This window comes from Bombus pascuorum, chromosome 11 (genome assembly GCF_905332965.1).
Source record: "Bombus pascuorum chromosome 11, iyBomPasc1.1, whole genome shotgun sequence".
Classification (NCBI taxonomy): Eukaryota; Metazoa; Arthropoda; class Insecta; order Hymenoptera; family Apidae; genus Bombus; species Bombus pascuorum.
The window spans coordinates 13,148,803-13,166,331 of NC_083498.1; the positions used below are offsets into that span (position 1 = coordinate 13,148,803).

At 38.0% G+C, this 17,529-nt stretch overlaps 2 protein-coding genes across 3 annotated transcripts in view; one reads left to right on the forward strand and one right to left on the reverse strand.

Annotated features, from left to right (window-relative positions):
* Positions 1-205: 205 nt before the first annotated feature.
* LOC132912018 (ubiquitin-like domain-containing CTD phosphatase 1) lies at positions 206-2,013 on the reverse strand. Of its 2 annotated transcripts, none has more exons than XM_060969103.1 (2): positions 1,625-2,013; positions 206-1,404 (listed from the first exon to the last, which is right to left on the reverse strand). In XM_060969103.1, the coding sequence occupies exons 1-2, from the start codon at positions 1,782-1,784 to the stop codon at positions 566-568; spliced, it is 999 nt and encodes a 332-aa protein (XP_060825086.1). In that variant the 5' UTR covers positions 1,785-2,013; the 3' UTR covers positions 206-565. The 2 variants fall into 2 exon arrangements, with proteins under 2 accessions (XP_060825086.1, XP_060825087.1); XM_060969104.1 differs by lacking the exon at positions 1,625-2,013 and adding an exon at positions 1,479-1,618.
* Positions 2,014-9,763: 7,750 nt separating this feature from the next.
* Positions 9,764-17,529, forward strand: part of LOC132911833 (U-scoloptoxin(05)-Sm1a) — a 58,393-nt gene continuing 50,627 nt past the window's right edge. Inside the window, exon 1 of the mRNA XM_060968814.1 lies at positions 9,764-10,554. Within this exon, the coding sequence (XP_060824797.1) occupies positions 10,494-10,554 (61 nt within the window). The 5' untranslated portion in view covers positions 9,764-10,493. The remainder of the gene's footprint in view (positions 10,555-17,529) is intronic.

Here is a 17,529-nt window from a genome sequence, read left to right on the forward strand (position 1 = left end):
AAGCTTATAAAATCCAACGCTTTTTTATAATTTAATAACATAGTACGAGACGTTGAATTACTTACACTTACTTATCTATTATCATTCAGAATCTACTTACAAGTAGATTCTGAAAGCGTTACATAAAAAGTTTCGCTATTTTGAATCATTTTTAGTGTTCTTACTAATGTCTGTTGTATTAGAAAGGAAAGTAAAAGTTTCGCTGTTCGAAATACACAAGATTTATTTCGATAATCTGTGATTACATATTTTATATATGTTTCACAATAACTGATAAGTACATCATAAATACAAAGAAGCGTGTGAAAATATGCGATTAACGATTAATCAACGTATCAACGTATCAACGTATCAACGTATATTGTTCATGGAAGAATATTTAAAAGATGTCCTTCCTATACACTGTGTTCATCTTCCAAACAAATTTTGATAATTGCCTGTGAACTCGCGGGTTGGTCGATAGGTTTTACTTGAAATATTTGAAATGTATCCGTTTGTGTAATGAAAAAATTCGTAAGATTTGACAAGCATTTAACATTCTTAAAAAAAGAAAAAAAAATTTCGGTTACTCGGTCCTGCCTTCATTTCCTTCCTTAGTTTTCTTCTCTTCTTTGGTTTTATCGATTATATATTCTTGCCATTTTCTGTGATTAAGTGTCTGAAAATCATCTACTTTAGCTATTAATTTTAGGTATTGAGATAACTTTAATAATTCCCTGTCTTTTCTTCTGGTGATGTGCGCGTGTCTGAATGGCTTTATCTTTAATCCCGATTGTGGATTCATAATAAAGTTCCTTCTGATATCGTCGAACATGATCGTATTTTTTGCAGAGAACTGCTTGTATTTTCCCCAAATGATAGCAAGCGGTTTTGCCGTGATAGTACCATATTTTGATGTGTGAACATTGATCATAGCATTGGAGTCAAGGTGACACGCTATTTTGTAATAAGGATTGCTGGAAACACCGAGCACTTTCATTTTTTCATTAATCCATTTCATACTAGTCGCTGACCAAATTACTATGTCATAATTTAGATAAGCCAGGGTTAAAAATTGATGTAGGAAGGGACGCATCAATTCCACACCACTTTCCGCTGTTGATTTGGGATCGAAAATGGTGTAGTCTATATCGAGCACCAGTAGTTTCTTTCCTTCTCTGAATGGATTTAATTCTACAAACCTGTACAAACCGATTCTACATTGGATTTGAAACAAGCACAGCTTAACATTCTCTATCTCTATCTCTTCCTCTTCAGTCTTAAAGTCATTAATTACATCAGGTAAGTCTTTTGGCGCGTGACACACTTTAGCTATGTCCTCTTCACGAGATCCCATCAACATTAGCTTGAATCCAGGCTTCATGCCCAAGTTCCTTAGGATCTCCTCATCTTGACATGCTTTGTCTGGTGGAAAGAAAGATTCTATAGACACTTGATGGAGTTTTAAACGACGTACAGTCAAACATGTCAAATCTAACATAACATGACATAATTTTAAATCAAAGCAGAAATCGCTTGAACGAATGTTATTTGAAAATTAACAACGAATCTCGAACGATACATGTGATTTTATGTAGAGGAAAATGAAGGAAAGGATTGTCATGAAAACAGTTCAAAACATAACCTTTGGTTCGAAGGTTCAAAAGTTTTTGACGTTCCGGAAGGATGTTAGTTTCCTTGTATATTCGTTCTTTCAGACCGCGAACGGTATCATCCAGGTTCACGTCTGGAATTTCGATTCTTTTTCTGCCCCATACTATGATGATCTTCCCTACATTCTCCATTCTTTTTTTTCTTTTTTTTTTTAAATAATGACGCGACACCAGACGATGTATACTAGGAAGTAGTCGAACGTATACAATTCTATTAGATTCCGTGCATGTATAAGAAGGCCATTGTGAAGTATGATGCACACATTGTATCTTTGTGTCGATACTGTAACGTGAAGTTCATCTTTTACTTAGATGGCGGTACGGTGGCTAGATATGGTCACAAACGAGGTACGAAATAGACGTGACATGCAATGCTGTTTCGTGTCCCACGTTTGAGGGTTACCCGTACCCGTTACTATTTTCATGTTGCATGTAACATTATCGATTCAGCATTTAGTACCACCATTGACTAAAAACAGGATAGACATTGCGTGCAATGCAGAAACGCGTCCACGGCCTGAAGGCTACGTAGCAAGAGAAGATTGACAGTTTTCGCGGCAAGATTACGACGCTCCACGACATAAAAGACATCGAGAACAGTTAGGTACCGAATAAAATACAACTTATTATATAGAATGCAAATTATACAAAATGTGCTTATAGCTAGCGAGTTGTACAAAATAACCGTATTTTCAGGGGTCCGTTTTACTTGCTAAAAATGACTTTGACCCTATAAAGTGAGCATTTATTTGAAAATATATTTGATACATGTTTCATAATAGATAATTCCTTAATTATTTGGAATATTAAGACGAAAGTAACGGCGATTAAATTGTCCTATTTCGAACGTATGAAATTATTCTCTTATTTCAAACGAATTTTTAACGAATCATCTCATCGTTTCAATGTAATTCGTGATATAGAATTTTTGATAATCTATCGACAGCTTCGTGTAGACAGAGTTTGAAACATAGAAATCTTAATAACAATAACTTTAACTTATTTCGATAGGTATCGTAACATTCACTTATAGAATTCAAATTTTTTGCTATATTATGTGAATTTGCTACAGTTAACGTCATATACTTGCAAATTCGTAGCTTATATTTTTTTCATAGAGGTGGCGCGCTAGTAGGCTCAAATGCTTCAAAGCAACGTTTCGCGCGCGTTTGTCCAGTATTCTTTAAAGAATATTTAGTTGTGAATTTTTTAATTCTTGCAAATATTTTCGAATATTTATAACGCGCGATCATAGTGTGTTAGTGGAGTGTATATTTCATACTCTGATAACGAATATTCACGGTATAATTCTCGCAAATGATCGCATTGCATTCACGGTGTTCGTAAGCATTTGTTCGATATCGAGAAATATCCTATAACTCTCAACTAATATTTTTCACACTTATTCCAGTTTCTTGATAATAATCTTTTAAGCGTAGAAGAACAAGAGAATATTCTAAATAAACGTTCGATAGGGAAAAGAAGAAAAATACCGAAACGATATTTCGCTTCTTTTACGCTCCCTCCCCCGCCCCCCCTCCACCTTGTAAAATATAGTCAGCCCGCCATTATACGATTTTATTTCCGGAGAATATTTGCGATCGCGCGCAATGCGGTTTGTAGAATCGGTGTTTGTTACGCAAAAGATTTTTTCATTATTTTCAAATCACCATAGTTTTGATCAAATTCAACCAAATAATCACGTAACGTAGTTTTTTTATTTTTCTTTTTTTACATATGTGTTCTTTTTGAACACTGGTTTTCGGTATTACAGTCGGTGCATCTCTCAAGAGGATTGGGGCCTCTCCAGGAGCTCAAGAACGTAAGTAGTTTTACGTATAGTATTTCAATTTGTTCAATTTTCTATATTTTGTTCGAATTATCGTTAATTAGAAAATAAAAACGATCGGTAATTTAAAAAGCTAAAAATGTTCGAAAAGTTCCGAGTTCGTTATTATTAACGATGTTAAATGCATTTTACGTTTTGTTACAGATACAGCTTCAGCTTGTTCGTGTTCTTTGGAAATGATCTAACGGTGGCTCGAAAGCCAAGAACGTAAGTATCTTCACATATCGTACTTCGTTTATATCTATTCTATATATTTTGCTTTGAATATTATCGATTAAGAAGTAGAATTTGATTGAAAAGTTTGAAGGTTAGGGTCATCTCAGATTATTCTTTCATTAATATAAAAAGAGTGTCGATGTTTCAACATGGAATTAACGTCTAACGTCTAAACAAACGTCTAACATATTTTAGAAATCATTAAATTCTTAACATGTAGATTTGAAACTTTTATATTAGTGTTTCAGTTTATATATTTATCGAAGTTTGTTAGAATTTCAATCTTTGTCATTATTAGAGTTATCAATTTAATAAACTTTCGTTTTCCATTATCTTGAAATTTTCAAATAATTAGCAACCATTCATCGTGCTTTGTTTTGAAACAGGCTTTTCAGAATCTCTATTTCCACCGTTGGATTTTCCTGCCTGATGTTAATCTCCCTGGTGATATCCGCTGGGATAGCGCAGCATCCATGGTAACGTCCTCTGGTTCTCCGCTTCGAACGGGTGAGTCGCATGCATTTCTGTTCCTCCGGTCACTCGATCATGTCGTAGGATGAAAGGTCCGAATCGACACGGCTGACTGGTTGTATTACGTAGAATTTTTTGCGAGCATAGCGATCGCGGGTATTTTTTATACCCGCGAGTAGTAACATTCTTTTTTCAAATTTATTAGTTTAGGATAGGTCTTTTTGCACATCGCGATTATAACAATTAGTTTTCTAACAGTTGATTCAAGCATACAAATTTGAAAATAAATTCATGGTACTTGTAAATATGTATATTAGTATCGAGTGAGAATATTTGCAAAAGGCAAATATCTACACGAATATATCGGTATGACACAAGTACAGTCGATCTTAAGCATTGAATTTTAGCGTAAGCAAGAGATATCGAAATGATCTCCGATTTCGTTGTTGTGAAAGCTGCGATCGTCACTCGATCATAATGACGATAATAGGCAATACACGATACAATAAATAATGTTGAATTTAATTTTCTATTCGTGATACGATTTCGATGGACATTCGTTTATTCGACTTCAGATAGAGTTTAAAATATGAGTTAAAATTCATTTTTTTCGTACAAGAATGCGTAGTTTTACGTGCAAGAAGAAACTACGCGGCAGGCAGGTTTTTTACTCGAAGCAATAATTTTGAACGCTGCTTTTGCATTTTCGAGAAAACGCTTCGACGAAGAGATCGCCTGAGATTATTTCTATCTTAGTAATACATTTCGATTTAAACAATCATTTAAACAATTATTCCATTTCATCGAGTCTTAGTCCTTCTTCGATTAATGTTACTTTTTTCGTAATATTAAAATTTCAATGATTTATTAAATTAATAAAGTAGAGTTATTATAATCTGAAACTGAGTAATAAAATATAAAATCGGAGAATGTTAGTCCGTTAAATACAAATTGGACAAGCTAATCATATTTTTAGATCAGGATTTTCAGATTTAACCGTTTCCGTGCCCATTGTCAGGATCTCGTTCACGTGCCCAGGTGCTACTTGAATGGGAGAAAGACATTGGGCACGATGATCTAGAATTAAGTAATGTAATAATTTCTCAGCGACTGACGACGCGTTAGTGTATCGTGCACGACGTATTTTCCACATTATGCGTGTATGTGTTGTTAGGCCGTGGAATTGCGTCGCTTTTTCTCATTTGTCAAAACTTCAAATATTAAAAATGTCGAGACATATATCGATTCAATTTACGTCTCGATACAATCACAATTTGTGATAATATCATTCGCGCGATAAAGTGTAACCACGCTTTTAATAATGCCGTAAATTACAATTATAACTCCAAGTTTACTTACATTTATTCCAACGAGATAATTTCTTTAGACGCGTTTTGTCACTTTTTGCGCAATGGTCGCTAACCTTCGTCAGTGGATTTCAGGAAAATGGTACGTACCTTAGAGTGTGCATGCTGTTTGTTAAGCTCGGGCGTCGGAGGCGTCCCGGGACGTCCTCTCTAGTGTAGGATCTTCGCGCCCGAGCGTTTGCGTGAGAACCGTGGAGCGAGTGTGTTGGTGTGTCCGTCTTGCTATTTTTTAAATATAGCGCTAGGTAGGATAGGTAGTATACTTTCTGGTGTGTCTGTTAATTATAAGTAGGTAGGGCCGGGCAGGTTGGCACAGTCTCAGGTCGGGTAGGCGCGTTTTCGTGTGACCAACCTGTTTCTGGAAATCCGATTTGAAAAATCGACGGTGAATCGGTGAAAATCGATTTTTCGAATTTCGCGGTCGCGAACGCGAGTGAACTCGAAACGAACGTTTATCGCTCGAGCACGCACGCGTGAGTGAGCAACGATCACTGCCGTGATCGTTGGTCAGTTCATGTGTACATCGATCGATCAGCCTCCGCGGTTTATATCTTTATTTTATACGTTTTTTTTTTTTTTTTTGTTTGCGATTTAGAAGACTCGAGCTTAGATTTAAGTTTCAGCGGGCATTGCGCCCGAAGAAAGAAGAGGCTATAAGCCGAAGAGGCCCGGCAAACTGCCACTCAAGAGGGCAACTACTAATGGCTGCCCATCCTCTGGATCATCCAGAGCATGGGAAGTCATTATTGTTACTACTTTGTCACTATGCTTGCTTTTAGTATTTTTAGTAGTATTAGTAGTAGTAGTCTTTGCTTTTTTGGCCGATGTATGTATCGGTCTATCGTCCCATTGGGCAAATCGCGATTTTTCTTATTAGTGTTGCGATAAATTAATTACGGGTTGTATTAGAGTTGCGAAATAACACCGCGGCTTTTCATTAGTGTGACGAGAAAAAAATCTACGATTTGAATTAGAGTTACGATAAAATGATAATCGCGTTTGCTTTAGAGTTGCGAATTACGATATCGCGATTTTAGAACTTCTTAGAGAATTATACGTATCAGAATTTATCCAGTTTTATATTGTTTAAAATTAGATCGTATAAACGTTAGTTCTTAATTAATTATATAGTATTATAAGTTGGGATATCAGAATATTTGAAGTAGCTTTTTTGTATAATAAATAGTAATTTCCATTGAATTCAGTTTAAGAGTTAGCGTCGCGACAATGAATGATCGCGTTTTGTTAAAGTAGAGTTGCGTTTACAAAATGCCCAAAATCCTCCGACTGCATTTGCCGGAGACTGTTCCTGGATCGCTAGATACAGCTACGAGAGCTGTACAAATGCGATCGTTCATCAGCAACCTTTTAAATGGTTGCACTGGGATCTCGCGCTATTAGTGTTGCGTACTGATTCGATACGAGAGCGTAGATTAATATCTGTTAGCGTTGCGTATCAAATGTCGCGAGTTTTCAGACCTTTTTCTTTTTTCTTTTCTATTTTCTTTCTTTTTTTTTTTTTTTTTTTTCTTTTTTTGTAAATGATAGATCAATTGATATTGCAGATATAATGGAGCACTGTTCGCGTTTGATTTTGAGAATTTTCTGTTTCGCAAAGATTAGTAATAAATTAACGTTGCGAAACAAGAAGAATATTACGTTTCACTCACGGTTTGTTTATATAGAGTGGAAGATGATTGAATTTCAGTAGCCCTTCTGGCTACTGCGTTTTGTTTCTTTTCCAGCGCCCCTTATTACTGCGTTTGTTACTGAAAATACTGCTATAAGACAAGATTCTTTTGTTAGTGTTAACTTTATGCAGTAGTTCATTTTATACGGGACATATTTCATCTTATTCTCTTGTCCCTTTCGTTTAACTCCCAAACATAATTAATTACTATAATTCTTAATCATTATCAATTAGTTTTCACTCTCATGACAATAAAAGCTTGGATAGCTTGGAGAGCGTGCAGAGATACGAAATCGTCGGGCGGAAACGCGAGGCTCGCCATTCGAGCGATCGTCTTATCCTTATCGTGACGTAAAATTTGAAGTCCTCCGGCGACAACCAAATCGCACCGTGTTCTCGCCTAATTATACTTCTAACAACAGTTTATAGATGGCGAGTCACATCCGATGTACTATTCTCGTGTGTCGTCGCAAGCTCGGGTACCGAGTCAAACGAATAACCCTGTAGTTAGCATCTTGTTACTTGCTAGTTAAAAGTTGTTAGCATAAAACGAGATACGTGTCTCATCTTATGACAACGTTTCGAAAAACGAGAGAAACGAGAGAAACTGAGGTTTCGTAGCGAATCGGTGGAAATGCATCGAACGCAGAAATCCTTTGGTCCTTTGTTCACTGGCGGCTGTAGGAAATTCAATGATCGGTGCCAGACGGCACAATGTTGCCCGCGTATAATAAATAGTGCATAGGCATGCGCGATGTATACACGTTACCGATAACTGCCAGATGAATACACGCCCGATAACGATGATGCAACTGGATACGATGTAAACGGTAAATATTCACGAGAAGATTACTGTTCGAATACAGCTAGAATCTTGCGAAGGCCACTGAGCAGGGTGATCCTGATGATGTACACATACGAGGTAAAAGCGACTTCAGCCGTCGTTAATTCGATGAACGGATTACATCACGTTTCTGCCGATAGTTGTTTGGATCGGGCAAGGCGAAATAAAGGCGAAATAAAGGCGAGATAAAGGCGACGAACCCAGGCAGATGCTTGGAAAACGGAAGGGAAGTTGGGGCATTCGATCAACAGCGGTATTAGCAACAGCGGTAGAGACGCATCGAGCGGACGTTAGTTGGTGCGATACTCGGTAACTGCAAATTGCAGGATTTTTCTTAAAATAAAATTGTATTGCTTCATAAAGTTAAAGCGATTGGAGGTGTATCCCATAAACAACATTTTTACTCCAATAGTTATCGCGGATAAATATTTTGTACATTCAACTCTTTACAAATGCGTAAACATTTGCAATCCATCTTGCTTAATATTATTATTACGTTATTTTATTTGATTGTTTTATTCATTGTGTGCGCGTAAAGTGTTTTCGTATGCCTGAAAGCTTTCAATATGTAATGATTAGATTGTACTATTTCATTTTCGTACAATACTTGAATTTAAGCAGATTCTTACGCAAAACTTTCAAATTATGACGAAATAAAAGTTGAATTTTTGCAGTTTTGTTGTTAGAAAAATATTTATAAAATAAATTAAATTTCTCATAACATTTTCTACTACTCTCCTCGTTCTATTGATCCGTCTAGGCGTGTAGCGTAGTAACGATAAACAACGTAGAGAAAATGTGTTTGAAAATTTGATGGCGGAACGTCAAGGAAATTTGATCGATGGCGCGATTGTAATTGAACTATTGCCACGTTTAACAAGTTAAGAAGAAACGGTGTGAACGATGAATTTCGGCTTGCGAATATCAGCATCACCTTTGACACAGCTGCGACTGTCTCGCAAATTTTCGCGACGGCACGCGGATAAACGAAAGAAAGGTTTAACGGGACGCTGAGCAAAACTGATAGCCAGGAAACTGGAGGTGACCGATAAAATGATAATTAAAAAAGTTCATCGGATAAAACGTCACGAAACTAACGTTAAAATATTACGCTATCGATATCGAATTTTTAACAGCTATTATATAAATACAGTGTTTGCAATGCATTGAAATTGAAAGGCTTTGAAAATTTGAAATTATACTATACGATCGAATAGATACGTCGACTAGAATTTTTGAAAGAATATCTAAAAATTGGTATTTTAGCTTTTTGTTTTCTCAAAAATTAATTAAACTTATACATATATATTAAGCTTATATATTAAGCGGTTTTTATCGTCGACATTACGGTACATACGTATGTACATGGCAGCCTAGAATAATGTAGGTAAAATAGCGTGTGTTAACGTGCAATTAAGTTGAAGTATATCAAATTTCGTATCGTTTCGTAGTACGTATATGCTTTTATGTGATTAGGAAAATCTGATAGCACGAAGATGCTGAACTAGAAGTGAACTAGAAGCAACATTGCGTTAAAGTAAAGAAAGTTAAAATCGTAGACGATAGATCGTGCGAACTCGAACGTAAATTGTGAATTGTTTTTTCCTATCGAAGGATAATCCGGAAGCTAAAGTGGCCAGCTAGCGTAAATTACAAAAGAGGCCAGGCGAAAGGGAACAGGCCGAATTTTGTAGCGGGCGTATGCACAGGCCACACAGAAATTCACCTGAACATACGTAGATGTGCGCAAAGGAAAATGGTGGAGGGCACAGAGGTGTGAGAAGATAAGCGCGCGCGACGACGCGGCGCGTCGCGGCGCCACTACTGCAGCGTAACGTAACGTAGAAAGTCAGTCCGACGGCGGCGCCTCACCAGTCGTACGCGTTAGGACGCGCTCTTTCGTGGCCCAGCAATCAGAAAGCGGCCACTCGTGATTTCGTATAACCCTTCAGTGCCTCCAAAGAAAATCGTCTTCGACCGAATAAATTTTTATCCGAACAAACGGACAACAAACGATACACGAAGCTGCTAGTTAAACAAATCCTACAATAAGATCAAAAGTAAGGAATAGAAGAATTTGGAAAAAGAGAGGCATAGCATCGGAAGATAGAAGAGACTCACGGAGGATCGCGATTGGATGCCCGATCCAAAGATCGTCAGTGATCGTCTTGTATTAAGAGAAAACAGAATTTTCGTCTGCACGCTGATCGCGAACGGATCGAATCGAACGGATTGATCATCGAAGATCGAAGAGAGGTTTTCAAGAGACCAAGTCGCTGGATCAAGTGCCTTGTTCTTTCTATATCGCCCCTGGGCGGCTCCTGGCTCTCGCGAGTATCATCGGTCCAAACTGACGGACTTATTCTCAGTTCTCGCGGTACAAGCTCCAACCACCGGCAGCAGAATGTTTCCCTTCTCGAGAGCTTTCCCGCCGATTCTCTTCGCCACGCTCTTCGTTTGTATCGGTGAGTTTTTCTACGCTTCTGCTTCTCGTGAAACGCAAGTGGTCGATGTAGCCAACGAAGTAGAATACCTCTCGGTTCTTATCATTGAACATTATCTAAATGATGAAAATAATGAATCGCGTTATGCTTTTCTTCCTTTGAAAGACGGTTTCCCCTTTAACGGTTTCTCCAAATTAATTGCTGTATGACATAAAATATGCGGAAAAATATTATATGTGTGTGTGTGTGTGTGTGCATGCGCGCGCGCGCGCGTACGGCAGGGGGGAGGAGCAACGGCAAAGTCTACCGATCCTTTTTATAGATCTCTACTCTCTATCGAAAATGTTTATGAATCCAATTTTAGTACGCGAATAGCGGTAAATTTCGAGAAACGAAAATAAAAAATTTGTTAAGAATGAATTTTTGATAAGCACTTGACGGTTCTTAGAGTTCTGGGGTAAGAGCCGTGCGGTTCCCCGCAATTCGCTTACCAGAAGGCATCTCTGTCTTTCCTGCTCCGTGGCCAGATGCATTAAATAAGGAATATAATATATTTGTTTTATATATTATATTCATCGTGGATATTCGTCGGGTCGCTCGCGCCATTGGTTTATCTCCTTATCAATCTATCATTGGTCAAACTGTTTCACGCATTCTCTGGTCATGTCACGAGTGACGTGACGGTCACGTCATAGGCACCTCATAGCTCGATCAGTTTTTCAAACATTCACTCAAGCATTCAACCGAGATCCTTATCGAGCCCTCGACGCAGTCACGAATTATCGTAAGGCTAAATAGTGACGGGCTATTTGGCATTATATCGGAGTGAAAGTATGTTACCGCTAACATATTTGCGCGTGAAATTCTAAAGGAACTGGTGTATGTAGGTTGCAGATGACGAGAAAATCGAAAGTATCTACTGGACGATGCTTGTTAATATGAATATACCAACAAACGATACAACAATTTCACGAATTACGCGCAACTCGATTCTAGAAACAGCCGCGGATATAATTTGAATCGGACCATCCCGTATCACGTTTCATCCTCGACTCGTTAAACGTTACCGATAACAACCGCTCGATAACAATCGTCGAGCACGCGATATGCCTCTTCATCCCGATTAACCCCCCTTCCCTCCCCCTACGAAAATCCACTAAGCGCCATTAATTATTTCCATCGGCCTATTGTCGTCGTTAAACGGCTCGATTATCCACTCTCCACAAAATCAGCGTTCGAAATGTGGCCAATTGTCTGCATTCTTCTGCAAAGTACATCTATCGAATGATTCTCGAACGGAATCATTCCGCCAGTAGCTTCGTGCGATATTATATGCGCAATGAGTTTATTATCCGATCGACTATTGGTCGTGGTCACGAAGGGATCGTTTCGATCGCCGCGTCGCAACGAAACGCATCGCCTTTCCGACGAATAGCATTATTTCCGAGGAGAAGTTTACGCTTTGATGGAGCTGGCCGCGCAAAGCCTGGATAGGGGCGGGTCTAACCGAATTTTCGCCAGTGCTAAATGAATGGTAGGGATAGGTTGAAAGGGGTGAAAAGGGAAACAGGAATCAGACGAATAATCGAGTTTGGTATCTCGACGAACAGACGTTCCTGGATAAAAGCGAATGGCAAGCGTGTGAAAAATGGTTTCGCTATGGAATCTAATTTTAGGTCAATTTCGATAAAAAGATGGACTGATTTTGCATTCTACAACGAGAACTCGTAGGGTTTGAACAACCCAAATTTCGTAAATGTAGTACCGAAACTCCGTAGGCAATGGGGCAAAAAATACCATATGTATAACATATGTATAACACTTCTTTGTCTTTTTATTCTTCGTACGTTGGATCAAATTATGAAAATATGATGTATACAACTACGTAAGGTGTTGATCGATAAATGTTGTATAGCACAAATCGTAAGGACAAATTAGTAACTCGAATATTTCATTTAATTTCATCCAATTATTATTCTAATAAGTTTAGCTTACCCAATGAAAACCAGTCCATTCGTAAGACGAGATAACCTATAAAATTGCTATAAAATATCGAGGTTCGGTAGAAAAAATTAACCGCAACGCCCATCAGACTCCATGAGCTATCATCGTCCTTTCATTCTTTGGAATCTTTAACTGTTTCGATTCACGGCCGTCAAGTCTCTTCATCCATCAAGCGAAACTTTTTTTCCGTCTAATAAACGAGTCCAGAAAGTTCGCATTCGGTTAAGGAAGTAACCAAATTGATTCGTTCGTGTCGTTTTAAATACTTCTTACGTCGGACAAATCGAAAATGGTCTCGCTTCGAGATTTCGTAACGTAATAGCATTTCCGATGTCTTGCGCTCAACTAAAAGTTTCTTATGGGCCGTTGTGATCGTTGATAGTAGCGCCCTTAGAGGGTCATGAACTATTAAAAGCGCTAAAACTATTAAAAGGAAGTATAATGGTCGAACTTGTCTTCCATTCATGGATCTTAGGATCGTTGGTTGAGTGAAAATAAAGAGCGTTTCAAATTACACTAGTCGAAATTCTTACTGTTCGGTTTAGAAGTTAAATATTTTGCAATCCCTAGAGCTACTCCAAAACGTTAAAACTTATACTCGAAAAAATTCTTTATTTCCAATTTATTTCATTTATTACTCCATTCGCAACTTCCATGCTTGTAATTTCACGCTTGTAAATCATCCATATTGTCACTTTCATAATACGTAACGTGCACAACCGTTACCGTCCAATTTATAACGATTTCTAATATTGTAATACGATATTCGTAAATTCGTTGCATTTCTGGTACATTCGCGAAAAAAAAAAAAAAAATAAAAAAAGAGAAAAAAGAAATCCTCATCGCCTCCAAGGTCTAGATAGATCTCTACGTGTTATCTATAATGCCAGACCAAGCTATCCTCTGCACGGAACGCACCGTAATATCGTCGTATCATCGGATACTCGGTATACACAGATTCTTGCCCTTTCAGCATTACTCGCGCGAAACGACAGCTAGCACGCTCAGCATTTGGTTCTCAGTTGGTCTTCGATCGGTCTTCGATTGATCTTCAATTGGTCTTTAGCCGAAAGTGCAAGTGGTCTCCTCTGCTTCTTTTTCTTCGATCTTTCACTTCGAACCGACACCGTACAATGCGACGCTTTAACGCCAGTGTTTCCCTTTCGGCGGAACCCACGCCAATCACGTAATGGAGCCTTGTCGAAGGGCATCGCGTCTTTTTTTCCTCTGTCTGTCTGCCTGTTTTTTCTGTCTTTCTTTCGCTCTCTTTCTCATTCTCCATCTTTCTCTCAACCCTCGTACATCCGTACATTTTTGTATCGCCGTGCATTTTATACGCATCTAACAAGGATAGAAATATCAAGTCCCTAAAATCGGCCTGAAGCTCGGCCTGAACATCCACATTTCAGACCCGCAATTTCTCTCTCTCTCTCTCTCTCTCTCTCCCTCTCCCTCCATCTCTCACTCTTAAGAGGGATAATAAAGCGGCGTGGTGCCGTAAATATACGGGCTGCACCCTTGCGGTCCTTTATCACTTTTGTTAGCCTCGTCGTCTTTGGCCGGCGAAAAGGCCAGCTTCTAGCTGGAAATCCAAACTGGCTGGTGTGTCGACCTAATACGCGTTTTTATCGTTCCACTATCCAAGTATCGGTTACCTATTGTCGGACGATCGATTGGTTTAGATCGAGAGATACGATTTCGTGGTGTCGGTGAAACTAAATAACGTAAATCTGTTTTTAAGATTGCGTTTGTCTTTTAGTCTTTTCTTTTTAAATCGTGATCAAGCATCTTTCAGATAATTTTAGATGTAAGAATATATTATATGCATAAGATAGCGTACTGTAACAAACGAATATGGATTATGATCGTAAATGCTACTTATTTAGAAGAATGATAAATTATTGCGTTACTGTTTGTTCGAACGGCTTTTAATAACTTGATAAATTATTTTCGCGTTAATTAATCATATGCCGTATTTAAATTCAAGTCTCCAGACATTTGATAGCTTAAAGATCTTCCTCACAGTGAAATTTGCCATCCTTGTAATCGATCTATATCTTTTCTTCGTGTTATCTAAAGATTTCATAAAGTTTAGTAAATTAACTAAAGTTTAAATTCTTTAAATTTAAATTCGCGACCGATTCACATTCGATATCATATGGCATTCATTTGGCTTTAGATCTAAATTTGTGCAACTTTTAACTAACTCGTAAACCTAAATTACCATGTACCATACTTGAAAGCTAACGACGCGATAAGACCCGACGTTTAGGCGTCTTCCGTAAATTAACAAGTTACACTTACGTGTCGCTTCAAGTTTCTTTGCCCATCTAAATTTTAGTGTTTATGATCGATACCTACGAGATTTTTTTACGTCTAAATTCACATTGTTGTTGATAAAAGTTCCTATGTTATTTGCCAGATTAGAATTGTCAGACTGGTTGTCTGCAACTTCTCTTTTGGATGTATTCGACAAGAAGAGAGGAGAACAGTTGGTAAAAATTTGAACAATTCGATTTTCCCACAGATTATTCTGTGATAGGAGAAACTCGCATGGGAAAGATTAAATCGAGGGGACCCGATGTTATTTAGATCTCGCCGAGTTTTATTATACACGAATGATGAAAATGCTAAGGATATCTTTGGACAAGCGAGTGCTTTACTTTTAACATAACTACACGTAGTTTCTTTCTTTTCAAAAATGAAATTCCTTTCTTACAATGTTTCTTATGCTTCGAGCATAAAATTTCTTCGTATCTTTTTATTAGAAAATAAAATACAAGTATACAAAGGGAGCCACAAATAACTGAACGTAACAGTTTTTCGCGAGATTTTATGTTTATATTTTAAATGCCCATCGTCCGATACATATCTACGGTGATAAGCGTGAAAGCAGAGAAACGATTATACTAGCAAAGTCAACTAATCGCATTCTGGATCTGTTTTGTAAATTTTCCTCGTCACTCGTCGTAATCAGATAATTTTTCTATATACGTACGTACCAATAATTAAGAGATAATTACGAATTAAATTAAGTTGGATTTGGTATAAGAATCATTTATATTCTGGCCATCGTATAAAGCATTAATCCATTTCGTATTCATTTTCTCTGACTAAGCGTCTTTTGAAGGAAAACAAATAACCTCGTAACACCTTTAAACCCAATAATATAATAACGTAATGCTAATTATCGTTAATTATGCTATTAACGAGCATGTAGTTAGCAAACGTAGACATACATATATATCGTAATAGAATAAAATTCAACGAACCATATTTAAACGGTTGACTTTTTGATAGCAAAGTGTCGTATATTCGATTTTAGTTGGCTATTCTACAAATTATCCTAATTTTCTTAGAAGGCCGGTCTTTGTTTGTTTCGTTGCCAGAAAACTATCATAAAGTGATAGCTCGAACGATCTTCTATAGTGGAAATGCTCGTTGCCGGGTATAACCGTTCTCGGTATCTTGACCACGCGAGATCACCCATCATCAGTGACCAGTATTTTTACCTCCGCTTAAGGGGTTAGGTCAGGTTAGGTTAGGGTCGCGCTACAGAGCCACAGGCAGAGGGTAAACGCAAGTTAGTTGCCCTTTAGAAATAAGAGAGCTCGTCGTTAATCGTTATCCGGTAGTTACCAGTCGTTCTACTTAGTCGTCGCTCGTAGCCATCGCTCGTCCTAGCTGATAGTCGCTCGTTGTCTCTAGTTTCTACTTGCAAAATCTAACAAACGCCGAACAAAGAGATTACGATATTTATGGCTGCACCGGGTATAATATTGTTAAGCCCGCGTCGCAACGTCAATGCGGCCAGAGGGGATGAATATACGCATGGACGTGGTCGTTCGATATATCCCTTTGCAGGTGCACTCACGACACGGTTAATTTCGACGAAACGTCAGCTTATGGAGGTGTTAGGATGTTCAAGAGAAGAATCTTGTTCCAGTTACGACAAATTGATATTTCTTTTTCCATCGTATAAATTATAATTCCATAGTATAGTATTTGAAAAATTTCAAATATTCGTAAATCTGATTTTTGCAATTTGCAACCGTAAAATTATAATTCGCAGGTCGTCGCCGATAGGGCCAAGTAGCTGCATAATCCGGACGCAACGATGATACGCGTGGACGCTTTGAAACACGAGTACAACCTGATTCTGTTATCATAGAGCATCGTTTTGCAGGTTTGCAGATTTTTCTAAATAAAACATATACCCGACCCGAACGTTCGTCTTTGTTAGCTGTATCGCTGTATCAAGGGATAGAACAATCCTGGTTTCCGTGGTGTGACAAAACTATCCTGTGGCTGCGAAACCTCGTCGAGCATCGAGGTATCGTGAAGTTTCACGAGTGGTGTAAAGTCTAAGGCGTGCGTTTGAAGCGAAGGGAAAAGTTGAAGCGGTCCAGTGTCCGTAGCCTTAATTTTTAATAGCGTGTGTTCAGTTTAATGGAAAGGCGCGTGTGCGTTCGTTACATGTACCAGCCAGTTCATTGAAAAGAGCCAGATCCACTAGAGGAAACTTGGAAAAAATTGAACGTAGGTAAAAGATGAAGTGGAATTTTTCTTTCGTCAATTCGTCGATTTCGTCGAAAATTCTAAAGCTTTGAACATTTCTAAAAAAAACATATATCTAACAAAGGAATCTTAATTAGACAAACAGAGGAATATAAAAATGCACTAAACAGATACTTATTCTTACTTTGATGAAAAATTTGTACTATCTCGAAACTAAACCTGACACTAAGCCTGATAGGTCTTTTTCGTGCAATCTCTTCCACTCTTGTCAAAGATTGGACCGGAAGTGCTCGAACGTAACAGCAGCAAAGGTCGAATAGCTCTGCTATTCGTTCTACAATCGCGTTTCGCCCAAAATTATAGTAATTTTTCACTGTCTCCGGAGTATCTGTCAAAGTTTCCTTTGTACTGTACTTTTCATCGAAAAACAAACGAATTCGTACGTGAAATCTTACTACACAGGATATATTCTTC